General features: G+C 38.3%; 1 protein-coding gene across 2 annotated transcripts in view; it reads left to right on the forward strand.

Annotated features, from left to right (window-relative positions):
- Window positions 1-18,633: 18,633 nt before the first annotated feature.
- Window positions 18,634-27,923, forward strand: part of C10H4orf51 (chromosome 10 C4orf51 homolog) — a 42,555-nt gene continuing 33,265 nt past the window's right edge. For both annotated transcript variants that reach the window (XM_026392737.2, XM_026392738.2), the window contains exon 1: window positions 18,634-18,848. In XM_026392737.2, coding sequence (XP_026248522.1) covers window positions 18,634-18,848 — 215 coding nt within the window. The remainder of the gene's footprint in view (window positions 18,849-27,923) is intronic.

The raw sequence follows: 27,923 nt of genomic DNA on the forward strand, positions 1-27,923 counted from the left end.
AGACCAACTGCTCTCAGGTTGACAAGTAACCTAACATCCCTAGGTTTCAGTTTCCTACATGGTAAAATGAGATTGGGTTACAACTCTGTCAAGTTAGGGCTTGATGAGATGCCCCAAGAAAATCATTTAGCTATCATGATGATATATAGGAAATACACAAAGGCTGCTTACTATCATTAAAGTTATGAATAACCAACGGGCTAGAGGAAGGCTGCATTCCTACTTGCTCTATGGCTTGGGATTCAGGAGGAGAGTACTGTTTCTTTGCAAGGTGGATGGAAGAGAATTTCACTAAAGCTCAATACTGGACAGTCAGAGTATCTTAGAGACTCAGAAATTTGGGCACATTAAACAAAAAAGAAAGACTACATTGCAGTTCAGCTGGTTGTGGCAGTGTCAGTAGCACTGCTGGTTCAGCAGAGGGAGGCGAAACATGGAGAAATCAGACAAGATTAGTACAGAAACCTGAGGTAAGAAAAGCAGCCTGCCTTTGGCTGATCCAGAGGCTATACTGAAAAGTGTCCTCTCTTTTGCAACTGGCCACAGAGAACTGAGGTGGAGAACTTGGGGTGGCCATACTACAGCTGCTGCTACAGGAGCCAGGAGATCTGCGACTACACTGTCCTGGAGCGCACCTTCCTTGTAGTCTAGGGTGTACCTAGCAGAACATATACCTAGCCAAACAGGCACAGTGAATATTTTACCCAGATGAATTCAAGTCAGAAAAGCAAAGGGGAGCCCAACTCACTTCCCCTTTTGAGAAAGGTGGCCCATGTGACCCTCTGAAGCAGGTCAGGAGTCTGAACAGGTACTTTGAATATACTCAGGGACTAAGCCTGGGAACTCTAAAAAGGCTGTGTTCATGGGCAGGAGAAGGAGTGAAGGATTGGCTGTCCTGCCCCATGAGTAGAATCCCTGGGTGGCAACTGCCAGACCCTAGGGTTATGTTGATCTAATCTTCTTAGAGCAGACACCACCCAACAAAGCTCCTGAGGCCTGATTAAACCTAAGCCCCACCTGCTGGAACTCCACTAATAAACTCTGCAGTGCCCCCACCCTCAGAGTGCATGGATCTGATCTGTGCAGACAAAACTCCAACTGGTGGTACTTCCCAGCCCACCCTACCTCATACTGGGAAGAAAAGAAGCTGAGAATTATTTGAGTTGTCTTCAGTCTTAGGCCACTCCTACTGGCAGCTTTGTGAGTAATACAAAATCAGGAAGGGATTAACAACCCTCAACCCTTACTCTTGCTCTCAGTATATAACCCAAGAAGAAATGGAAAGAAAAACAGTGGGCATAGACAGCCCCAGATAGACCCCAGTACAATAATACAAATGAAGATACATTTGTCACAAACAGGTAGTTCATCAAGACAAACTCAGTAAAGACTTGTTGGACCTGAGAAATATTATAAATGAAATGGACCTAACAGACATCTATAGAATATTTCATCCAACAATAGCTGAATACACTTTTTTCTCAGTGGTTCATGGAAACTTGTCCAAAATACATGATATTTTAGGTCACAAAACAACTCTTGGAAAATACAAAAGAAAAATTGATATAATTCCTTACAGAATTAATAGAATAACAGAATTAAGGAGGGAAAATCTTTGATCCATTTTGAGTTGATTTTTGTATAGACTGGGAGATGAGAATCTAGTTTCATTCTTCTGTATACGGACATCCAGTTGTCCCAGCACCATTTGTTAAAAAGGCCCTCTTTTCTCCAATGTATGTTGTTGGATTAGATGACTATCTGGGTGTATTTGTCTCTGTGTCTTCTCTTCTGGTTTGTATGTCTGTTTTTACTCCAGTACCTCAATATCTCTTTAGAAATCTCAGTATACACAGAAGGCCTTTGACAAAGTTCAACATTCATTCATGATAAAACCCCTGAAGAAACTACAGATACAAGGAACCTACCTTAACATCATAAAGGCTATATATGAGAAACCCAAAGCTGATCTCATAGGAAATGGGGAAAAATTGAAAGGAAGTCCACTCTCACCACTCTTATTTAATATAGTACTAGAAATTCTAGCCAGAGCACTGGGACAATTAGTTATTGACATATAGAAGAATGAAACTAGGTTCTCATCTCTCACATTGCACAAAAATCAACTCAAAATGGATCAAAGACCTTGGAATTAGACTAGAAACTCTGCAACTCCTTAAAGAAAACATGGGTTCAATGCTCCTTTTAGGCACGGGCAAACAAAAGTGAGGCGCTAAGCAACTCAGGCACAGGCAACAACTTTCTCAATAAGATCCTTAAAGCTCAGGAAATAATGCCAGGAGTTAATAAATAGTGTCAAATTAAAAATAATTCCAGGAGTAAATAAATGGGACAGTGTCAAATTAAAAACCTTCTTTACAGCAAAGGAAACAATTGGGAATGTGAAGAGAGAACCTTTGCCAGCTACTTTTCTAACAGAGGATTAATAGCTACCATACATAAAAAGCTCAAAAAACTTAACACCCACACACACACAATCAAATAACCCAATTAATAAATGGGCAAATAAATGAAACAAACACTTCTTAAAAGAAGAAAAACAAATTGCCAACAAATACCTAGAAAAAATGTTCAATATCATTAGTAATTAGGGAAACGAAAATCAAAACTACACTGAGATTTCATCTCACACCAGTCAGAATGGCAGTCATCAAGAATACAAATAATAATAAATGCTAGAGAGGATGTAGAGAAAAAGGGACACTTTCACATTGTTGGTGGAACTATAAATTAGTAAAACCACAATGAAAATTATTATGGAGGCTCTTCAATAGATTAGATGTGGAACCATCATATGACTCAGCCATACCATTTTTTTGGCATTTAACCTAAAGAATTATAAGTCACCTTATTACAGTGAGACATGTATACCCATATTCATAGCAGCACAATTCACAGTAGCCAAACTATGGAACCAGGCTAAACGTTCATCAGTGGATGGATGGATAAAGAAAATGTGGCATATATACACAATGGAGTTTTATTTAGCCACAAAGAAAAATTCAATTATGATATTTGCAGGAAAGTGAATGGAACTAGAGACCATCATGTTAAGCAAAATAAGTCAAAATGAGAAGGTCAGTGGTCATTTGTTTTCTCTCATATGTGGAAGTTGGAGAGGAAAAGGAAAAAAAGGTGAGGTGGATCTCCTAAAAATCAGTAAAGGAAAAGGAACAAGGAGTGGGAGACAGGGAGGTAGGGGAGAAGTGCTGGGGAGTGATATTGGTCAAATTTTATTGTTATATTTTGTGCATGTATGAATATGTAATAACAAATCTCATTAATATGTACAACTTTAATGCTCCAATAAAAATGTAGAAAACAGGGCCGGGCACAGTGGCGCACTCCTGTAATCCCAGCCACTTGGGAGGCTGAGGCAGGAGGTTTGCGAATTCAAAGCCAGCCTCAGCAAAAGTGAAGCGCTAAGCAACCCAGTGAGACCCTGTCTCTAAATAAAATACAAAATAGGGCTGGGGATGTGGCTCAGGGTTCGAGGGCTCCTGAGTTCAATCCCTGGTACCTGCCCCAAAATCTGGGGAAAAAAATGAAGAAAAAAATTACGAATCCCTGAAGTTACACGAATCTTATATATAATTTAAAGTTTGTCCCATCTTTTTACTACTACCATCATGCTCTAATGATATTTATGATTGTCTTTAAAGCACCTGTTCTATTTAATTCTTGCATGTCTTATACTGATTTTTGTTTCTTTTTTGGTACTTCAGATTGAACCCAGGGATACAGCTACATTCCTTATTTGTTTGTTTGTTTGTTTATTTATTTGGGGGACAGGGTCTTGCTAAGTTGCGATCCTCCTGCCTCAGCCTCCTAACTCACTGGGATTACAGGTGTACATCATCATGTCCATCTGTCTTATACAACTTTACAGTAGTTATAACTATGCACATTTGAATAAAATAATTTATAACCACAAAATTTCTCCATTGCATAGACTGTCCTTCCGGGAGTCAAACATACTCTATTCTGAGCCTTTTAGAATATTTTACATAATATGTCAGTTTTTGGTGTTTCTTACTCTACTGGTTCTTATCTGGAATCAAATCCCTTGAGTATTATTTTGACAAATATTCCTTTCCACTTTTTGAAGGATTTGTTAGGATTGGCATATGTTTGAGGGTTATTGACCAACCCCAAAAGCTCATGGGTTGGTCAATGTAGCAATGTTCAGAGGTGAAAGAATTAGATTATGAGAGCTTCACTTCATCAGTGAATCAATTCATTTGATGAATTAATAATGGAAAGAACTGCTGTTCTAGGTCATAGTGTAGCAGGCAGGTGGGCTGAAGGACGTGGGTCACTGGGGGCATGTCCCTGGCTCTTCATGTGGGCTCCTCTGCTTCCCAGGTGCATGGGCTGAGCCGCTTTCCTCCACTGTGCCCCCTGCTCCATGATATTCCGCCTCACCGCAGGCCCAGGGCGGTGCAGCAGGCCCACCATGGACTGAGACCTCTGAAATCACAATCCAAGATAAACTTTGCCTCCTCTAACTTGTTCTTGCTGGATATTTTGGTCACAGTGGTGAAAAGCTAACTCACACATTATGCTTACCTCGTGTAGCACAGAGAAAACTGTAAGGTTGTCCAGCAGATTCTCCTGATTTCAGCCAAGACCATGGGGAAGCCAGACTATCAGATGAAAAACTGGTTTAGAAACTCCCAGAAGAAGCCTTCATAATCTCCCCTGGTAAGCTCTTACAGGGAACAGCAAAACTCCTGTCGTCTGTGGAACCCTGTAAGTAGCTGTAGCGAACACACTGCCTTCTAAAGAAGGTAGGAAAGTGGGGGTGTTTTTTGTTAGCTCTGAATTTTGTTATTCGTTTCTTCTCAATTTGAACTACTTTTAAATGTTCTTGTAGGTAATCATAAAATTCATTAGAAAGCCTCCTGGTCCTTATGTTGTTATTGTACCATTGGCTGTGACACCATTGGCTACAGAACAAATTCTAAAGTATCACCTTTATTTCTGTTACCTGCTATACTGGAGACCGTATAATACAGCAAAATATGTGTGTTTCTTCCCCCTCTTCATATCTGTGCTCCCTTTTGTTAGGCTCAAAAGCCCTATCCCTTCTTCCCCATTTGTGATACTAGCGGGCTGGAGACTCCTGACCTGGTCCACAGCTCCATGTGTGGTCAAATCTCGGCTCTGTCACTAACCAACCATTTGATTCTGAGCGAGTTATTCCTCTGTGTGCACCAATTTGCTTATCTGTAAGATTGGAGTAATGATAGCTTCTTTACAGAGTTATTGAAAGAAATTATATAAAAAAATTGTGACATGCCTGGCACTCAATAATTAGTAGGTGTTGTTATAAATATGATGCACAAACATTTATAGTAATTATTTGTTCTTCAAATAGACTAGTATTTCATTTCAGATTGTCCAAACTACTTAATCTCCTGAGTCTCCGTTTCCTCACTATTAAATGGGGATGACATGAATATCTACCCAGAGTTGTTGAAAGGAGTATTTTAGTTTACATTCAGTGTCTCAAAATAGTAATTGATAAATAAATATTGGAGAACAGTAGTTCCTTCTTAGGGTGGTTGTGAGGATTAAATGAGTTAAAGTCTCTATTTTAAAAAGAAATTTTTTTCTGAAAAAAACTTACAGGTCAACTTTGCATTAGTCAAAAAACATAATTACCATTAATTTCTGTAGGTAGGGGAAAATGTGCTGTGTTACAAACTGAGCTCCAAAATTGACAGACATTTTGCTAAGATAATATCCAATCTCATTAAAATGACAATCACTTCAATAGTACTAGCTATCATGATCCAACCTAACCAGGCATTTTCTCTTCATAATTGCTCATACTGTGGCTACTTTCCTGCTTTCCCTGAGCTTTTTGAGCTGCTACAAGTGGACACAGGAGACAACGGCTCATCAACAACATACTTATGATACTTAATCTTTAATGCAAAAAAAAAAAAAAGTGGAAAAACCAACGGAAGCCATTCAAACATTGCATTGATCCCGTAGACTGCCATTGTGGACATCTTGGTGCTACTGCTAAGAACTACTGAACAACAAGGGCTCGGAGAAAAGAAGTAACTTATATATTTGCACAGACGGCAGAGCACTGATGCTTCTGAAGCCAGAGAAATCTACATGGGGCTTCATCAGTGCAAATGCTCCTAAGCTGGTTTTATGAAATTCCTCTTAAAGTTGAATCCTTATAACCCATGTAGGTTATTGTGCTTCTACAATTCAGGTGCAGTGTCAGAACAGTGCTCATGGAGTGTTAGTGTTGTTCCCTTACTGTTGCTATTCTTCAGTGATTAAATTAGCCATGTTGTTCATCAACAGTTAACATATGTTCACTATTGAAGTCATTGAGTAATTGCAGATTGAAGTATTAAGTAATCTTAATACTTAATCTAAGAAAATGATGCCCAATTTTTCTTGTAAAAGAACAATCAGAACATCTCTTTAACCTGTTTGTTTTTCTTTGTACTATTGTATTTGGGTTAGTTAGTAACTAAATTTATGCACTTTTTTATTCCCTGGAAATAGATACTTAGTGATAATTCTGGCCAGTGAAGCTTAAATGTATTTGTTTTATTTTGTCATTCGTGGCATGTTTGATAACAAAAATATTCGAATGGTGCAAAAGCGGTTATATCAGATGCTTCTTTTTTTTTTTTTAGAAAAAAATTAACTTTCGTACAAAATATGGATGATGTGAGCTAACGAGCATTAATATTTACCTGAAAAATTGTCAGTATAAAGATAACCTTAGGGCAATTTATTTTGCTTAGCCACCTCAGCTTCTTGGTAGAATGAGATGAGGGCATATGTAAGTCAGTGAGCTACTCTACTCTTAACAAGGTCAAACACTTAATCTAAATTAATGTTGCTTTTAACTAATGCAGAGGAAATCACGGGAATTTATCCTCAAAGCTCTGTAACATCCACCGGGCTCAACTTTAGGTATGGAAAAAATTCTGTAGAAAGTATTTCAGGATAATAGTAAAACCATTTCTCTGGCTCATATGAATATGCCAGGTCTCATTATATATGAAACCCAACTATTTCAAGGATCACTGTTCTCTTACGAATAAAGTCTCACGAGCATTTATTCATACACAAAATTTTCTGGCTCAGCATCCCTACATGTCTTATAGGACCTTGGTTCACTGCTGTCTGCAGAAAACTGTCCCTGCACAAGCCCACTTTTCAAATGTAAGTCAACTTCTGCAAATGAGGCCTAAGACATTGGCAGTTCTTCCTTTTCTGGTAGTACACCTTAGGTTGAATTATGATCTCCTAGCTTCATTTGTGTGTGTGTGTGTGTGTGTGTGTGTGTGTATTTTAAATATAGATATATCTATATATGATTATTTATGTCTAAAAATAATCACTATAATTATAAATTATATATAATTATATGTAAATACATAATGATTATATATAATTATTTATGTATAAATAGCCATAGTGATGTCTATCTATGTATTTTGCTATTTTTTCAACAATCCCTGAAAAATGGCACCATCTCCACCTTATAGAAAAAGAAATTGAGCATTAGAGATATTAAGAAATTAATCTAAGGTCACTACTTGTAAATGTGATACATTATATACTCTAGATTTAAGTAATACTATTTTCCAAGTTGCTCAAAACACGGACTTCATTTCACTAACAGATATTATCTTCACTTATAGATTCCTGTATAGAGTGAATAAGGGGTTTGTACATAATTTAAATTGCTCAGTATTTTAACTTTTAGTCTTACTTCTGTAATCTAATATCTTAGATTTTGTTTGTTTATTTTTACTTTTTGTTTTTAGTTGTAGATGGACACAGTACCTTTAGTTTATTTATTCATTTTTATGTGGTGCTGAGGATCAAACCCAGTGCCTCACATTGCCCTAACGTTACCTTTATACTGACAATTTTTCAGGTAAATATTAATGCACGTTAGCTCACATCATCCACATTTTGTACGAAAGTTAATTTTTTTCAAAAAAAAAAAGAAGCATCTGATATAACCGCTTTTGCACCATTCGAATATTTTTGTTATCAAACATGCCACGAATGACAAAATAAAACAAATACATTGAAGCTTCACGGGCCAGAATTATCACTAAGTATTTATTTCCAGGGAATAAAAAAGTGCATAAAAAAGTAGAATCCCCTAGATTCTACTCTTTTGAAGAATGGTGCCTCAAGCTATTTTTTCCAGTTGACTTTTGTTCTTGTGTTTGAAGATAACATTTAGACATTAAAAACCAATGTAAACCTCAAAACAAAAGCTTGTAATATTGTTTCAGTATTTACTAGAACCCTTGGCTAGAAGTGGCAGAAATCTATTAATTTGGTCAAAAAGAGGAATTTATTCCTCTTTTAAATTAAATTTTGGCTCATTTAATCACACAGGGAAAGGGTAAGGGTGCAGCGAGCTTCATGTACACAAATGACTTGAGGATTCTCCTCATCTCTCCTCTTCTCTGTGTACTGACTTCATTCTCCTAGGTTCCTCCACACAGCTTGACACGTGGCAACCAGTGGTGCTTAGGTTCAGAAGAAGGACTTCCCCTGTATCCATAGACCCAGTTGCAAAAGCCTTAGAGAAGCAATCATACTGGCCTGCTGATAGCCAGAGGTCTTCACTGGCCAAGGCCAGTCTGTGATGGACTGGAAACATTTGGCATTGCGGAAAGACCAGTTTCCCGAAATCAGTGGGTGACAGCCACAGACTAATGTAGGGTTCTAGGCACACAAAACAAAGGCTTAGTAAAGATGCTTTAATCTGTTTTGAATAAGGTGAGACAGAAATAGTGTTATTAATTGTATTATAATAAAAGATCAGGGGGCTTGGAGGTGGCTCAGGGGTAGAGTGCCTGCCAAGCATGGACAAGGCCCTGAGTCCAATTCCATCACAGGAAAAAAAGATGCAATCTTCATGAAGAAGTTTAATTATTGGTATCACAGCACTGAAACACATACAGACGAAGTTCATATAGTCAACTGTTAGGTATTCAAATTTATATGGCTATAACACTCTTATTTATTGGAAATATGAAATATCCTTCCTTGATTCAATTTTATAAGTAGAATACTTTTCTTTTTTTACATTTATTAAAATATGATTTACTCTTCTTTAGAGGGAAGATACATCTGAAAACAAGAAAGGATCAAGAGTCTAAAGAGGAATGGTTTTAAAAAATGGTATCCTTTAGGCATTTTAAAAAATGTCTAACAGATTAATAGGATATTTTAGAGTTATTTTAGCCTATCCCCTTTTATACAGTAGAAGAAGCTGTGACTCATGGAAAGCAATAAATTTTAGACACAGGTTTTAGATTGCATGGTTGACCTATTCAAGACAACTCAAGAAAGATGGATCTATCTTAAATACAGCAAATCTCATGAAAATCCAAAGGCAAGAATCAAAGTCAACCTTCAAGTATGGAGGCAACAAGGATCTCCATTTTAAACTACGCTGTGAAAAGAATCGGAAAATTATTTCTCTCATTCTTACAACAAAAATTGCTGGTTATTATGGTTTGGATCTTAAATTCCACACCCCTCCCCAATCCCTGTGCCACTTGGTTGCCGGCCTGCTGTGCTATTTTGAGGCTGTGCCCTTGAAGGGGAAGTTGGGTACTGACACCTCCCCCTCTTTCTCTCTGCTTCCTGACTCCAACTTCAATACTTCAGTTTCTTGGTTCCTGATTTCAAATTCCTGATAGACTTCTGAGTGGCCTGGTCAACTTTTGGAGGCAAGGATCATTTAGGGAGAATCTATGGAAGGGTTTTCCAGAATCTGATGCCCACCTCAATCTGAGTTGGGTGGGAGAAAGAACAATAAAGTATAAATACAGTTCCTGCTTATTGACAAACAACAGTTTAAAAGGCATTTTTTTCATGAGGTTTATAAAGGGGGCACCCCAAAATGAATTATTTGGTAGATAAATGAGTTTCAAAGGAGCGGAGTGTTTTGCTTAAGTTTGAGGGTATAAAAATGTTTCTTTTAACTATTTATTCAATGATCTCTGTAATACATGAATTAGAAACAATTTGTTAAGAAAAATGTATTGGACCACAATATTTTGGACCACAATGTATTGGACCACATACTTACATAACATAAAATTCACCTCCCTAACAATTTCCAAGAGTACAAGTACAATATTGTACACCATACAGAATTTGTTGTGCAACAGATTCCCCAGAAACACTTCCACTTTGACTGAAATGCCATGCCCACTGTGATGGTTTGACTATGTTTCCTAAACAGCATGTGTTAGGGACTTAGTTGTCATTGCAATAATACAGATGCTCCTCAACTTACAATAGTTTCAAGTCTTTGAAGAAATCTCTAAAACCATTGTCAGTTGAAAATATCATAAGTGTCTTAGCTTCAAATTACTGCAACAAAATTAATTCTGTTAATTCTCGCTGGGATGCACATTGCCTACGAGATATCTACTACACACACTACATCTTTATTTCAGATCAAAAATCTGAGAAATCACACTACCTCTTTTTAAAAACCATAGTGTTCCTGTTTACAAATAAGAGGATACAGAGACCATTTTACTCAATCTCGGAATATTTTATTGCCCATCATATACCATCATTGTCATTATGGATTGAATTATGCTATCAAAAAAATATGTTGAGCTCCTATCCCACCACCATGCCTCAGACTGTCATCGTATTTGAGAATAGGGTAGTTGTGGATATAAGTAGTTAATATGAGGTCATACCAGAGTGGGGGAGCCCTAATCCAACATGACTTGTGTCCTTATACAAAGACAACCATGTGACAGAAACATACAGAAAAACGTCACGTGATGACAAAGACAGACACTGGAGATGTAGTGGCGAGTCAAGAAATGCCAAAGACCCTGCCGGCAAACACTGGAAGGTAGGAAGAGGCAGAAAAGAATTCTCCCATGAGTTCCCGACAGAGCATGGTCCTGACAATATGTTCATTTTCAGACTGCTAGCTTCCAGAATGGTGAGCCAATACATGTCTGTTGTTCTAAGCCACCTGGTTTGTGATACTTTGATGTGCTAGCCCTAGGAAACTAACCCAATCATCACCCTTCTGTCTGAAATTGACTCAAAGAAGGAAACTTCTACAGAGATCCAATCCTCATTCCCCAAATAAAAATGTAACCCTCACCTCCTGATCCTCTATCACTCAGCACCTTGAAACCCCGCCTCTGTGTGTGTTATTCAGCTCTTCATTGCTGTGACCAAAATACCTGACAAGAACACCTGAGAGGAAGAGTTTATTTAGAGGTCATGGTTTCAGAGGTTCTGTCTTTGGTGACAACTACCTTGCTCTGGGCCCAAGTGGGGCAGGACATCATTGTGGAAGGGTGTGGCAGAGGAAGGCTGATCAGCTCCTGGCAGCCGGGATGCACAGAGCAAGAGAGGAGGACCCCACAGAGTTCAGTTCTACCCTCTACCACACCTACCCCCAGTTACCCTCCAGTGGTCCATTCTGGTTTTTCTCTTGTCAACGTGCATTACCTCCTTTGATAGTTCACAGTTTGTACCATACCTTGGCCTTGAACTAAGTTTTGGGCTTCGAATATCCCAAAGGTTCTAAATTTTGCATATCTGGACAATTGGATTCCTGGGAAAGGGATTCAGAAACTTAGAGAGATATTCTAAAATGCTTAGCCATGATCATCCAACAGATCACTGTGAGATGTGTGGCCACTTCAATGTACAGCAAAATATGCTGCTGTCACTATCCCGAGGAGACAATGTCTGGCACTCTCCAGAGAGTGGGGAAGGGATAGAGTACATAAAACATTCTGCATATTTAAAATACCTTCCAATACTGTTCAAAGTTTCATAATAAGCTTTTCTAGCATCAAGACTTGTTGTGTGGTATTCACAATACAAATTTCTAGCTCAAAATAATTTAATGTCCACAATTTACTCATAAATTGAACTAGGTATTTGCATAGTATCTCAAAATAACCAAAAATATTTCACTTTGTACTGTTCACCCACTTTCCAAAGTCCAGAAAGTATATCCAATTAAATTTGAAAACTATTGATGTTGCCTTTTAACATAGTTTCCTAATTAAGTGGCTCTTCATTAGTGAAGTAATGCTAAGCAAGGGGGACAGTAAAAGTATGAAATGTTTTTTTTATATACGACATATATCCATTAACTGTATTTGTAGAAAGTAGATCAATGTGGTAGGAAATAATAAATTGTGGTGTCCAATGGTCCAAAGTAGATGCATAAAAATATTCAATGAAAGGCTGAGTGAACAAATTCTGAGCAAAGCCAATATAGGGACAAAGATGCAAAGCCACATATTGAACAGTCCCTTCAAAGACTGGCAAATCAAAGGGCAGGAACATATAAATTAACACAGTTCTCTAGAGGTCCCTAAAATCACCCTTGTCAGGATTCCCACATTTGTGTAGGACAAAACACTGCTGAACATCTCTTAGCTCAAAGTATCTTTCAGTATTAACTTTGGAAATATAGAAGCAGGTATTTAAACACCTGTGTGCTTAGGAAGCTGCACCAAGTAGATTAAGTATCTAAAGGAGATGGAGTGGAGCATTAACTATGATTGTCCTGAGGTACACAGTTCTCAGGTCTGTGTACATTCCTTCCAGGGCACCTCTGAACTCTAGGACCCAAATATGAGATTTATTAACAGAGTCAAGTGGAGTGGAGCCTCTGTATGGATTTGACTAAGCCAACAAAAGCAAGTAAACTGTGAACTGGGAGAGAATGAAGGGTTTTCCTTCAATCCTGAAAGGATTTACCCTCTGGCCTTGGTTCAACACCACACCTACATTAACGGATCATTTTAGCAACTTAACTTCTTTCGCTGACCATGACTTACCAAACTTAAAGCTTGAGAACTTAATCAATCTATTATTTATCTTTAAGCATTCAGAAACTGTAAACCAGCTGGGTGAGGTGATATATGCCTGCAATCCTAGCTACTCCAGAGGCTGACGCAGGAGAATAGCAAGCTCAAGGCTGGGCAGTGTAGTAAGACCCTGTCCCAAAATAAAATAATACTACTAATATGGGCTGGATATGTAGCTGAGTGGTATAGCACTTGCCAAGTATGTGCAAAGCTAGAGTCTGATCACCTGTAGTGAAAGAAAGAAAGAGAGAAAGAAAGATGAAGTTATAATACACAAAGATTAATTTCTTTTTAGCAGAGAATTTCCTGGGATGCTAGTTGGGAAAGATGCCAGGGGTGATTACTTCCTAGAGTCTCTTCGTGGCTTGGATAATTTTGAGGCTGTGAGGATTTTGCATACTAATATTTAATTGTTAATATTTGATATGTGGTTCTTAAACTTGGCTTATGGAACTTTAAATTATTTAAATAATGCATGTAACAGGAGGTCATATGCTTCTTTCCAATAAATAATTCTATGAAACTCAGCTTGGGAACATAAGATGACAGTATGTTTAAAAAGATAAAAACTGTAATTATTTGGTATTTCTCTGCAGGGCATGCTTATCAGGTCATGAGTAGGAGCTTCTTGGAACATAAAAGTGAGTCATGTGCAGGTTGTTAGGGATGATTCTGGACTGGACTAAGGAGGAAGGGTGTAATCAGCAAGAGTAAGACCAGCCTGGGACGGTGGCGCACGCCTGTAATCCCAGAGGCTCTGGAGGCTGAGGCAGGAGGATCATGAGTTCAGAGCCAGCCTCAGCAACTTAGCAAGGCCCTAAGTAATTCAGTGAGACCCTGTCACTAAATAAAATACAAAAAAAGGGCTGGGAATGTGGTTCAGTGGTTAAGCACCCCTGGGTTCAATCCTTGGCACCAAAAAAAAAAAAAAAGAGTAAGACTAAAGGGGAAGAAGGCGGCATTGGGCAGCAATAGGTAGAGACTGATGGGTAAGGAGGCGAAGCAACATTCAGTAGCCCACAGAGTTCAAGCTCTGCAGCCCTTGCTGGAGTTCCAGCTTTAGTTCTACCACTTCCTAGCTGTATGCCACGGCACAGTTTCCTCCCCTGTAAAGTGGGACAACAGTGGTACTTCCTCATAGGGTGCTTGTGAGAATTAAGAGAGCTGATGAGTGTTAAATGCTTAGCAAAGTGCTGGAAACATATAAGTACTTTCTTCTATATTTACCAATTACTGTTCTGACATATGGTGGGAGTTAAGCAAGGACAGAACTTGTAAAGACCTTTTAAAATATCCTTCCAAATGACTCTTGATCATCTTAACAATGTGTTGTACACAAGACAGATTGTCATCCAAATGGAACGGAGCAGCAATGGCTGGATTTGATAGCAGAGGAGAGAGGAGCCAGCTCTGCCTGTGATCTGCTTCCCCGCTCTCTCCCAGGCTGAGCTGAAGAAGTCAGTCACCATCACCAGCTGTTTATCCCAGGAGTTGCCACTGTGAAATCCACCAAGCCACAACCACTATTGTGGGTTGTTCTTTTCTTTTTTTTAAAGTTTTGATTATTATAATAAGCCTTTGGGCTCATTTGAGGATGGGATGCTATCTGAAGACCACCACATGTGGGTATCTATGGATAGACAGGGTCTCCTGGAAAGAAACATTCATTTCTTCCCATTTCCTCCTTTGAGGTCCACATATAAACCTTAACCCTTTCCAATCTCTTTGCCTTCAATGTTTTGATTTTCTTCCTTAAGGCATAGACTTTAGACAGAAGTGAAAAAGTAAATCCAAAAGCACATCCAAGAGAGATTCCCCGCAAGACGGAGTGATTGACGACATGTGGATGCACATAATTTGTTTTAGTTTTTACAAAACAACATTTTGGCTCTGATTATATGCTACATGTGTTCATTGTAAAAAGGTTCAGAAAATAAAGAAAAGAATATAAAATATAAAAATCATGCATATCTTCTTACTCAGCTATAGCATTAGCATTTTATGTCTCGCCTTCCAGGACTTTCCTCCTCAATAGAGACTCACATGCACACACACTTTTTATTAAACCAAATTGGGATCACAATGGATACACTATTTGTAATCAGTTTTGGTTTTCAAATAATAAACCAGATCAAATGAACTATAGGAAAGCAAATTAAAAATAGTCCTCCTTTGAGACTTCTCACTTATTTAATCAATTTCCTTTCCTTGTTCTTCTTTTCTTTCCTTCTTTTATTTCCATCTATCCCTGTTATAAGTGGTTCTTTGTTTCCTGAGACCAGCCACCACAGTCTTTGATGTGTTACTAAAAATTTCCCAATCACACATCTGTTAAGCATGAAGAAATGACACCAAAATCAAGAACTGGGAGTAAATATTATAACTTAAAGATTCCAGCGGTTACCATCACCCATTGTGTGTGCTGATGCAGATGTGAGCCACACTCATGCAAATAGCAGAATGTGCCACCTTCTAGGGAGGAGGCAGATTCAGGCTGAGATGGAAGCTTCATCTTCAAATACCGTCTTTTCTCCCCAGGAATTTAGTCTTCCTTGCTCTTTACCTTGGTTTCTTCCTAGATTCATCTTTCAGTAACATGAGTTTCTGCTTTCACAGAACATAAACTGACGTCTTGTTTATGATGATAGAAATCAAAATAGTGGTTTATAGGTAGCAGGGTGTGTGTGTGTGTGTGTGTGTGTGTGTGTGTGTGTGTGTTGTTTTGACTGGAAAGGGGCATTCAGAAGAGCCTTCTAGAATTCTGGATATGGGTTTATAGTTACTTAGGCGTGTATGTTTATTTTACTGCTTGATGTTATCTCTCATTTTTTTAAAACAAAATCCTCCTGGATCAACCTTTTGCTGTTGCCCATGCTTTAGGCTATAGATCTAGTTAAGCTTTAATAAATTTTGGAGACCACAGGCCAGCCATCATCTTGGTCTTCAGGTCCTGACCATTCCATAGAATAGCAGTCCCTAGAGAGATTGCCACCTCCCCATGATTTTTGAGGTCAAACAAGTTTAGGAGATGTGCAGAAGCTGGGCCCCTCTGCAAGATGCACGATGTCCATTGAAGTACTGAAAGCTCTGGGAAGTCCCACTGCAAAGACACACGTGACTCCCAATTTGATCTAAACTTCCTTGACCAAGAAGCTTAAGGAATGTTGATTAACACCTCATTCGAATCCTCAGCTGTGTTTACAAGCCTGGTCCAGGCCTGCCCGGGGACCTCTCCCTTGCCATCAGCTGGCTTGCATGCACCTAATTGGTTTTCTTTGCTACAAGCTCGGTTACTCAGAAGCCCCTATTTTTGCTAAATTGTACTCACTATCTAGAGTTCATTGGCACAGTGTTCTTGATTGGATTCCTGGTCGCACTGTACATGCTGGGAACTGAAGAACACAACTGACCAGGATGCAGTTATAAAAAAGCAGTTTTTAGGGCAGACTCTCCCACATGAAGCCACACCTTACACCTCAGTGCTGAATGCCAGTCTCCATGAAAAACAACAACCTCATCATAAAATATGAGAACAAAGAATGCACATGAGGACTCTTTTAGACTTTTTTTTTTTTTTTTTTTTGGTATCAAGTCACATCCCCAGCCCTTTTTAATATTTTATTAGAGACAGGTCTCACTGAGTTGCTTAGAGCCTCTCTAAATTGCTAAGGCTGAGTTTGAACTCGCCATCCTCCTGCCTCAGCCTCCCAAGTGACCAGGATTACAAGCTACCATGCCTGGCTCAGACTTCTCATAAATACTTGTTATAATAAATTGGATTAGTCTGTTCTATTCTTCTCTTTCTCTCTGGTAGTGCTCGGGATTAAACCCAGGGCCTTGCTCATCCCCAGCAAGTCCAATTTATTTTTAATGGACGTGTTCAACATCTATCAGTCCATAACTCCATATAAACTCGATAATAGTAGACATATTCACTTAAATGTTATTCCTTCCGGTTCTTGAGGTTATAATTGTTAAAACAATATAATTTATTCTGGGAGAAAGAAACATATTAGAGGACAGGAAAGTGATAATAAAGTACACTGCAATTTATTTTTAAAAGACCTTCTTTCACTGCACATATAATTTGAGAAGAAAATTTTTACCAATAGTCTGTCATAATTTTCTATTATTTTCCTGTCTCCAAACAATACATATTGCTGGCATTGTTACATATAAAAGTAAAACCACCATTATTTGCTTAAATAGTTAAAGCTTCAAACAATAAACAGCTGTTCCTGGAAACCAGGTGTGTTTTGTTGTTGTTAAGCTCATCTGGATTTCTCTGGAAGACTTCAATGCCATGAGTAAGAGCAGCTGAGCCTTCAGATATCTGTCCAGATCATTTTCCTAGGGCAAAGGTGCTTATGTTCCCTATTTTAACATTTTAAGGAAAGAAACCCCTCGTGTAACACACTAACGAGTATTTGCGAATAATTTCATTCTTGGAGAAACAGACCATGTGCTGGGTCAGCCTCCCTCTAAGACTTAAAAATCTAACCCCTGGAGCACCGTTGCCCATATTCAAAGATTGAGCGCATCAGAATCAATAACTATAAGGATGCAGATGCCTGGGCTTTGCCTCAGACGGAACCCATCCCTGAAGGTCTTAGGTTGAACAAGCCCCACTAATGCCAATAAAGTCACCAATGGAGATTCTCTCTTCCACACGGATAAGGGTCTACTTGCAGAATCCCCCATCAGCCCCCTGAGGTAAGGCCTGGGGTCAGTGTTTATAAAGAATTCCACAGGTCACAGCCCTGAGGCTTGAGACTGCTGCTCCCGGAGTTAGGAGTCATGTCAAAAGATCAGTTTCATCTGAAGTTGCCAAAGAATTGTTTGCTAATCTGGAGAAGCGAGAAGGGACAAACACGCTAACCAGAGTTAGGGTGATTATTAGTATGGGGGGAGCCTGTGAGAGGAAGATAGAATGCTCTCTCTTCCCCACCTTTACAAAGTTCACCATGGCATTTCCATGATCTTAATTCTTTAAAAAAAATTTTTAAAAATTATTTTTAGTTATATACAACCCCAGGAGATACCCTGACATAATCAACAAAGCATGGGCCATGACTTCAATTCTTAACCCTGGCTGCTCTTTAGAACCTTCCAGAACTAAGCTCTTAAAAAAAAAAATACCCATGTCTGGGCCTTCTTCCAGACCAGTTAAGTCAGAATCTGTGGGACTGGGTTCTGGGCTTCTGCTTATTTTGACTCTAGTGTCAGTACCATTGCTCTGTGACACATGAGAAGCTGTTGAGTCACCTGCTATTGTTGACATCACAAGCAGCTTGTGTTCTCTCCCAGGCGCTTGGAGGCTAGGTATGTAGGGGAGATGGAATTGGCCCCATCATTTTAAATATTATTCCCAACTTCTGAAACCATTAGGATTCACTGCTTTATTCATGAAGCAGAAATAGACAATAATCCTGCCGAGCGCTTCCTTGATGTAATGGCAAAGCAGGGACTAGCAGTTATATAACTTAAATAAATTTGTTGGTTAAAACTTGTGCGTGAGTGAGGAGTAGGATTTGCGGAATTTTGGGACCCGTTGCTTGGCAACTGTACCTAAGACAGTTACTCTTCCGCACTATGTGAGCTGTTAGAGTTATGAAGTTTGGGGAGCCTCATGCACTGCTTCCTGACCCTAGAAGGGAATTAATTCTTCATTATTCAGAGGGCTTAAGCAGTGGTCCTTCCCCGCAGACCATCAACAGCTATGTCACACTTCTTATACTTGACCCCGCAAATTCTTCTGCCCTTCAGCCCTCTCACTTCTCAAGAGTTTGAGGTGATCAGACGCAAGGCCGGAGCCTCTTGGCAGAATGAAACCCGATGGTCTAATTCCTGCATGACAACTTATGAGGGCAGTTACCGGAAAAAACAGCTGGATGAGTTCCCAGTCAGCAGACAGCACGAGCCTCAGCGTCCACAGTAAGATTCCTTTGTCATTTACACCTGGATGTGTCCCTATAAATAGACAAGAGCGCTGGTAGAAGAGAGAGGGCATTGTGGATCTTGAGAGTCTTCATAGATGTTAACCCTGTGCATCTCCCTCAGTAAATGTCAGTGGGAAGAAGAGCTAAATGTCAGTCACCAGCCGAAAGGATGGTTCCATTCTCTCCTGACTACTCCTAAAATGACAGATAACTGCAACTCCTGAAATGAGATGAAAACGAGTGATTGACTAAATTGTGGATGTTTTGTGTTGTCTTTGCAGCAAAGAGATGTTTCTGAGAATATCGCTTTGTTTCTTGTATGGTTTTTCCACTTTCAGGAGTTGGAAAGTTCCCTCAGAGGTGGAAGAAAGTTGTCGATGAAGGTGTCAAGGGCCCCAGAGTCAATTTTCTGAGTGTTTCCTGGAAGCCAGGCACTGGGATAGGCCCACGGTGCAAAAAATTAATTTCAGTTTGATACAGCAACTGCAACCACAGAAATAAATACTCAGTTCAAAGGAAGCAGATGATCAGTGTCTGAGGGCCGGGAGGGATTTGGTATTTCAAGAAAGATCTAAGTAAAGCAGGTTTCCTCCCGGTGGGGAATGGAAAGGCACGTGCCCCTAGGAAAGAGTGAGCACCGTGGCAAAGAAGCACTTAACCCAAGCACTGTTGGGGAGCTGTCAGGCAGGACTGGGTGAGCACGAGACACTTCCTAGTGTAAGGGGGAATGTGGAAAACTTCAAGGGTCTGTCCCTCTCATCGTTAGTTGTAAATATCTTCCCCAGATTCTGGAAACCTATTTGAAAATCAGTGAGATGGCTGGCTCCACCTTCAGATGTAAAGGATAGCCCTCATACTGCCCTAATAAATATGAGTTGCATTTCTTTCCAGGTCTTTCCAAATCATCAAAACAAAGGGCTTGAAGCCAATACATATGTCAGAAGTACCTCCCATTTGGGCGCCGTGTTTGGTCTATTCCAACAATTTACAGTCTGTCTTTTTCCTAGTTCGCTGACACTTCTATTAACATTGCAGTCCCTTTGCTAATTCTGTGATACCCAAAGCAGCTCCTGTCCAGATAGAAAAGTCTTCCAATACTTCTGGGAGGCTGTCTGAAATTAGATAGCGTTTGAAAGCCAGTATCCAAACAGATCCATTCACCAAGGTAGGAAAAAAAAAAGATATTTAATAGCCCTGAAAAATAATCCAGACATACGACATCTGGTAAAAATGTACAAGACTTTGAGTGTGTGGCTACTCAGAGTGTGATCATCATATGCATCATTCCAACCAAAGCTCTCTGTGACCTTGCAAACCACAGAAGGCCACAAGCTTGCGAAGTTTATCTGTTTGGAGCCCTCAGACTCATAAATAGATTCTCTGCACAACTACTGCCTGTCCCATTAAAGGGTAAGGAGAAGCAAGCGTTATAAATGAAGATGAAGGGCAGATTGAGCTCATTTTGAAAGTACTGATTACATTCTATATTTGCTTTTGTTTTTAATCTTTTTTTTTCTTGGCTAATTTTAGCCCTGAGGACAAATGTCTTTTTAAATTCCAAGCAAAAGCTGTTTGATTAAAATTTTGTAAGGCTGTAGAGAGAGATTTTTTTACATGGCTATAAGTCTCCTAGGGGAAAATTCTATAGGTGTGGCTACATGATATAGATATGGGAGCTGATTAATGGTCCAAGGACTCTTATTGGAATAAAAAAGTGAAATGACTGATTGTTTCAAGTGTGTTAAACCAGAAAAATTCTAAAGTGTCCAAAGCACAATCCAGTACATGTAAGAATACTTACTATAAGCAGAGAAGAAAACCTATCATGTGAGGCAGAAGGAATTCGTGGAAGTCTTGATTATTTGGTTCTAAATCAGTTTTAACCACAATAGGCAAAATATATAATGTGCATAAAGAAGGATACTGGGATGGGAGAATGGAGATTAGTGAGGTAGAGAACTTGTATTATGGGATCTCCGTGCCAATCCTAGGTCTGTCAAGGTTAAAATAAGAGCTGAATTTTGGAATTCCTAAGTCAGGGATATAGTGCAAATACACACACACACACTCACAGAGTTTTCGTTGTTGTTTGTTTGTTTTGTTTTGGTAGCAGGGATTTGACCCAGGGGTGCTTTACCACTGAGTCTCACCTCCAGCCCTTTTTATTTTTTGAGACAGAGTCTAAGTTGTCCAGACTTGCCTCAACTTGCAATCCTCCTGCCTCAGTCTCCAGAGTTGCTAGGATTACAGGTGTGCCACCACACCCAGCATGCATGTGTGTATTTTTTTGCCATCCTGGGATGGAACCCCAGCCTCTTATGCTCTACCACTGAGCCCCATCCCCAGATCCTCAACTACAAATGTTCAGGTCTTGAAACTTTGTTTATCTGCTCATTCATTAATTAGATATTCTTTAGGGTCCTTCTATGTATACAGTCTGAAGCTGAATGCCAAGGCTACATCAGTGATCAACACAAATATGGTCCCTGCCTTCAAAGAGCTTGCGGTCTGATGAGGGAAAGAATCATGGCAGAAAGAGAAACCATTCATACCTGGAAGGAAACAGAGAGCTTTGTTACAAACAGCAGCATGGTGGTTTCTTACAAAACTAAACAAAGCCTTGCCATGTGAATTCATGTTCCTAGGTATTTACCTAATTTGAGAACTTATGTCCACATGAATGTTTGGCAGTTTTATTCCTAATTGTCATAAGCTAGAAGAAACCAAGAGGTCCTTCTATAGGTGAATTGACACAGGGGAATTGACTAATAAGAGATTATAAGAGAATTTAAGGCTAATGTACAAAAGTCAATTGAGGGCTCCGGTTATGGCTCAGTGGTAGAGTGCTTGCCTAGCATGTGTGAGGCAGTGGGTTCAATTCTCCACACCACATGTAAATAAATGAAATAAAGGTACATTGACAAATAAAAAATTTTTTAAAGTCAATTGATTCCTATATATAAGCAATAAGCAAGTGAAATGAAAAACATAATACTGTTTACACTCTCCAAAAGTGAAATAACTAGGTATAAATCTCACAAGACCCATATGAGGAAAACCATAAAACTCTGCTGAAAGAAATCAAAGCAGAACTAAATGAAGAGCAATTCCATGTTTGCAGTTAGGGAGACTATGACAATGTCAAAATGTGAATTCTTCCCAAATTTGTCTGTACATTCAGTATAATCTGATTCAAAATCTTAGCCAGTTATTTTAGGGACATTAAAAAGCTGGTTCTAAAGTTTATATGGGAAGGCAAAAGACCCAGAACAACAGCACAATATTGGAGAAGAATAATGTTGGAGGACCGACAACCACTCAGCTTCAAGACTTACCACTTAGCTCCAGTAATCAAGACAGTGTGGTGTTGGCAAGAGAAGAGACCAATAGATCAATGTGATGGAACAGGAAGCCCAGAAATAGACCCACATAAATACAGCCAACTGATGTGCAATGGCGGGGGTGGGGGGGGGCGGCGGGTAAAGGCCACACAATGGGGAAGATACTCCTTTCAACACACAGTCTCAGAACAACTGAACATCTACCTGCAAAAATGAATCTGGATTCAGACCATGCACTGTTCACAAAAAAATGAACTCAAAATGGATAATGGACCTAAATGGAAATGCAAAATTATAAAACTTCTAGAAGTTTCCTACATAGGAGAAAGCCTAGATTGACTTGTAATTTTTTTTATGGTACTAGGGATTGAACCCAGGGGTGCATTACTACTGAGCTACATCACCAGTCCTTTTTATTTACTATTTTGAGACAGGGTCTCACCAGGTTGCTAAGGGTCTTGCTACATAGCTAAGGTGGTCCTCTAACTTGTGATCCTCTTTTGCCTCAGCCCCCTGAGTTGTTGGGATTAGGGGCATGAGCCACCACACCCAGCAACTTGTAACTTTTTGGATACAACACCAAATGTATGGCCCATAAAAGAAATAATTGACTTTGGTTTTTTTCAGATAAGTTTTAATTTTAACAAAGTCAATGTCAAGACAATGAGAAGAGAAGCCACAAACTGGGAGAAAATATTTGCCAGGGACATATTTGATTAAGGACTATTATCTAAAATACACAAAGAACTCTTCAAATGCGACAATGCAAAAATAAATATTCTGATTTTAAAATGGCCAAAGACCTTAGTAGATACCTCATAAAATAAAATGCACAGAAGGCAAACAAGAATTTGAAAAGATGTTCTACATCATATATCATCAGAGAAATGCAAATTAAAACAACAAGAACTCTTCATGCCGCTGGGAACGCAAAATGGTACAACCACACTGGAAGACAGTTTGTAGTATTTTACAAAATTAAGCTTTAACTGCTACCATAAGATCCAGCAATCGCACACTTCGGTATTTACCCCACAGAGCTTAAAACTTATATCCTCTACATAGATGTGTGTGGTCATTTTATTCAAAATTTCCCAAACTTGGAGATGTAAACTGTGTAAATGTAAACTGTGACACATACGTATAATGGAATATTATTCGATGATAAATAGAAATGAGCCGTCAAGTGATGAAAAGACATGGAGGAAACAACGCATATTATTAAATAAAAGAAGCCAATATGAAATCTGTATGCTTCTAATTTAGAAAAGGAAGAACTATTGGGACAGTAAAAATAGCAGTAGTTTCCAGGGGTTGGTAAAGAGGAGGAGGATGAACACACACACACACACACACACACACACACATCCTTTGTTATAGTGTCATATAACATCACATATGTATCATATGTCACTATACATTTGTCCAAAGCCATGGACTGTTGAACACCAAGAGTGTAAGCTATGGATTTGGACAATTATGTTTTAATTGTAATAAATGTACCACTCTGATGGGGGATGTGAATAACAGGGAAGCCATGCAGGTGTGGTAGGTTATGGTAGACCTCTGATTCATCCTCTAACTTTATCTGTGAACTTACAACTTCTTTTTAAAAACAAAAACAGTCTTAAAATATAGGAAGTGGAGAGGAGGAGGAAAGGGAGAAGAGGACTTCTCTAGGGATGGTCAGAAGGCAAGAAGTATATTAAGCTTAAGGAGAGACAGTTGATAATACTAGAAGAATCCATCACATAGGAGGATAAGAAAATTCCAAATTTCTGTGCATCTGATAACATAGTAATTAATAATAATTAATATAATTCACTAAGTAATGCTAAAAGTGCTAAAGAGAGAAATAAGCAAATCCACAGTCATAATTGAATACTTTAACATAATAACTGGTACAACAAGCAAAATTTTGGTGAGTTCATACTAAATTTGAACAACACGATTATGATATTTGTTCTGATTGATATACTTACAGGATGTATTTTTTAAAAATATACTTTTTAAAAAGTAAATGGAGGGCTGGGGTTGTGGCTCAGCAGTACCATGCTCACCTAGCACGTGCAGGGCCCTGGGTTCAATACTCGGCACCACATAAAAATAAATTAATTAGTTAAAGGTATTGTGTCCAACTACAACTAATATATATATATATATATATATATATATATATATATATATATATATAGTAAAAAATAATTAATGGAATATTTTTTAAAAAATTGATCATTGAACCATTAAAAAGTATTAGATTTCAAAGAATTCAAATCATATATAGTATGTTCCTTGACAAGAAATATTAAGCTAGAAACTAAGCTAAAACATTGAACTAGATAATATCCAAATATTTGAAAATTTAACAGTATACTCCTAGGTAACCCATGGGTTAAAATGAATCACAATAAAAAATTTTTAAAATTTAATTAAATGATAAATGAAACATCATTATAAAAATCTTGTTGAAAGCAACAGCCAAAAGGTGGATCAACTTTGATATAGTGACAGTTGGAAAACATTGTGAATGTAATTAATGCCACCAAATCATACATTTAAAAATGGCTAAAATGGTATATTTTATATTATGTATGTTTTATCTCAATAATTTTAAAGTTTCAAAGGGCAGCGCTTTCAGAATGCAGAGAGGACCGCTGTATATTCATTCCTCCATATGTTGCTATATATCCATCCCTTAATATATTCTTGTACACTCCTTGAAAAATTGTCAAAATCAATTCAAAAACTCTGGAAATCAACCAAAGATATGCAATAACCTTAGGAGTGTGTCCTCAAGAAAAACTTCAAGAACTTGATTTAAAAAAAAATAGTGTCATTTGTACATTTTAACTTGAACACTCACATCAGCTTGAGAGTCCTTCAGAGAAATGATCATTTCTGCCCTTGGTTGACTATGAGGATGATCAGTTCTTGTTAAACTCAAGTCACTCCCTTGGGAAACTATGATTATGAGGCACTGGTGAATTTGTATATGTGTTGAGGGCTTCACATGGTTCTGACAATCAGAAAGCAATGGGAAATGCTGCTTTGGAAGAGGGTGAAAAACTTGTTCTAACCCCAAAGTAAACTTGATGTCACTTCAGGGGCTTCTCAATAACTCTTTTAGGAGACATTGGCTATTGGGGGCATTTTCTCCCTCACACCCTAGAACAAAGCTAACTTCCCCATCTCAACCTTGCTTCCCCCAGTCAGCCACCTCGTTGCTTACAAGGAATACAAACCCAGAAAAGGTGAAAAGCTGTGATAATTATGACGGGGCCTTCAGAACAGTCCCACATTGTTTGAAACACAGTGGTTTTCCTTTCCAAATAAGTACTTATGCAGATAAATCCCTAAGTGAAAAAAGCAGTATGTCACGTCATGGTTCTCAAATGAAGTGGCACTGATTATTAAAAGTTACAGGACAAATACCAAACATCAGCTTTTTACAGCAGTAGTAGAAAAGAAATATGTGTGGAATGGAGAGCTGAAACCTTTTTATGATAAACAATAAACATAACTTATTATAATAAAGAAAAATATAGCATGATATGAAACTTTCATGAATGTTTAAATTAAAACAAGAAATAAGATGTGCTTAAGAATAACAGGTTTTTTTTTATAAAGAATTTTTTAATATTTATTTTTTAGTTTTCGGTGGACACAACATCTTTATTTGTATGTGGTGCTGAGGATCGAACCCAGTGCTGCGCACATGCCAGGCGAGCGCGCTACAGCTTGAGCCACATCCCCAGCCCAAGAATAACAGTTTTAAAATGAAATTTTAAAAAGTTTTTACATGGAGCATGGTTACAGTATGTCAAGTCTCTAGGAGTAAATGTGATCAAAATGAACAAGATCTCCACACAGAAAACTATAAAATATTAGTGAAAGAAAATAAAGAAGACCTAAAGAAATAGAGAGATAAACCATGTTCATGAAAACTATAAAATATTAGTGATTGAAAAATAAAGATGATCAAAGTAAATGGAGAGATAAACCATGTTCATGGATTGGGAGCTTGAATATTGTAAAAATATCAGTTTTCCCCAAATTGATTTATAGATTTAATACAATTATTTTATATATATATATATATATATATATATATATAAATTTTTTTTTAGTTGTTGATAGACCTTTATTTTATTTATTTATATGTGGTGCTGAGAATCAAACCCAGTGCCTCACACATGCCAGGCAAGTGCACTACTGCAGAACCATTGCCCCAGCCCAGACTTAATATAATCCTAATAGCTGTTTTTGTAGAACTTGAGAAGACGATGCTAAAATTTATATGAAAATGAAAATCATGATATAGCCAAGATACTGTGAAAAAAAGAGCAATGTTTGAGGCTTGTTCTACAGATAACTTGTCATAAAGCCCCTGTAATTAAGTCAAGAGACCACAAAAACAGAAGAGCCACCAACAAACTTGTGCCAATAACTGGCACTTGATGTATTAAAAAGATGGCAAAGCGGCAGAGATGGGCTGTGCTTTCAACCCCACTAGATTCATTCTTGGTGAAAGAAGGCCTAACTGTTAAAGGCAAATCATTACATAACAATAAGGGCACTATGGTGATGACCTTGAGATTGGCAAGAATTTTTTAAAATAGAAAATAAAGAGCACAAACCCCAAGAAATAAGTTAGATAAACTGAACTAAAATTAACTACTTAAAATTAGTTAATTCTGTCCCATCAAATATTCCATCAAGAGTGTGAAAAGACAAACCGTAGAGAGGTGAAAGACTTTTTTTTGAGGTGATGGTGGGGGTACCAGAGATTGAACTCAGGAGTGCTCAACCACTGAACCACATCCCCAGCCCTGTTTTGTATTTTATTTGGACAGAGTCTCACCGAGTTGCTGAGGCTGGCTTTGAACTCATGATCCTCCTGCCTCTGCCTCCCAAGCTGCTGGGATTACAGGCATGCTACGCTCCTGACAGAGGAGGAAGATTTTTAACTCAGAGATTGACAAAGGATTTGTATCTACTTTACATATAAAATGCAAGTTTAAATATTGCTGGCTTATTCGGTGCAGAACTGTGAAGTCTCTTAACAACGAGTGGCAATGTACACTGATATAACTCCTCAGGAAAACAGTTTGGTTTTAATTTCTACAGTTGAAGCTATGGATACCCTAAGACTTAGCAATTCCACTCCAAGTGTATGCTCATCTGAAATGCATTTTCACACGGGCACCAAAAGATACATAGAAGAGTGTTCTCAGCAGCATTTTTCACACTGGGCAAAAATTAACACAAGCCAAGTGTAGAATAAATACTAACTACAGTCCATCATTCTGGGATTTGTTTCAGGACCTCCAACAGATGCCCATATCTGAAGATGCTCAAGTCCCTCCTATTAAATGAGGTAGCGTCTAAATATAACCTTTGAACAGCATCCTCCTGGATACTGGAAATCACCTCTAGATGGCTTATAATTGCTTATAATACAATATCAATTCTACGCAAATAGTTGTTAAAATGACAAGAAGAAAATATCCTTACATAGTAAAGACACAACTTTTAAAAAATATTTTCAATTGGCAGTTGTTAAATCAGTAAGTGTGGAAACTAGATATGGAGGGCCCATTGATGTAGATGGATATCATGTAGATGGATATTGACATCTGATGGGTAGACAGTAGGATGCTTATTGAAATACCATGTAGTAAGAAATATGAAAAATAATGTCACAAATATTCAGCATTCTGAGCCAGACA

This window comes from Urocitellus parryii, chromosome 10 (assembly GCF_045843805.1).
Source record: "Urocitellus parryii isolate mUroPar1 chromosome 10, mUroPar1.hap1, whole genome shotgun sequence".
In the NCBI taxonomy this organism is placed as follows: Eukaryota; Metazoa; Chordata; class Mammalia; order Rodentia; family Sciuridae; genus Urocitellus; species Urocitellus parryii.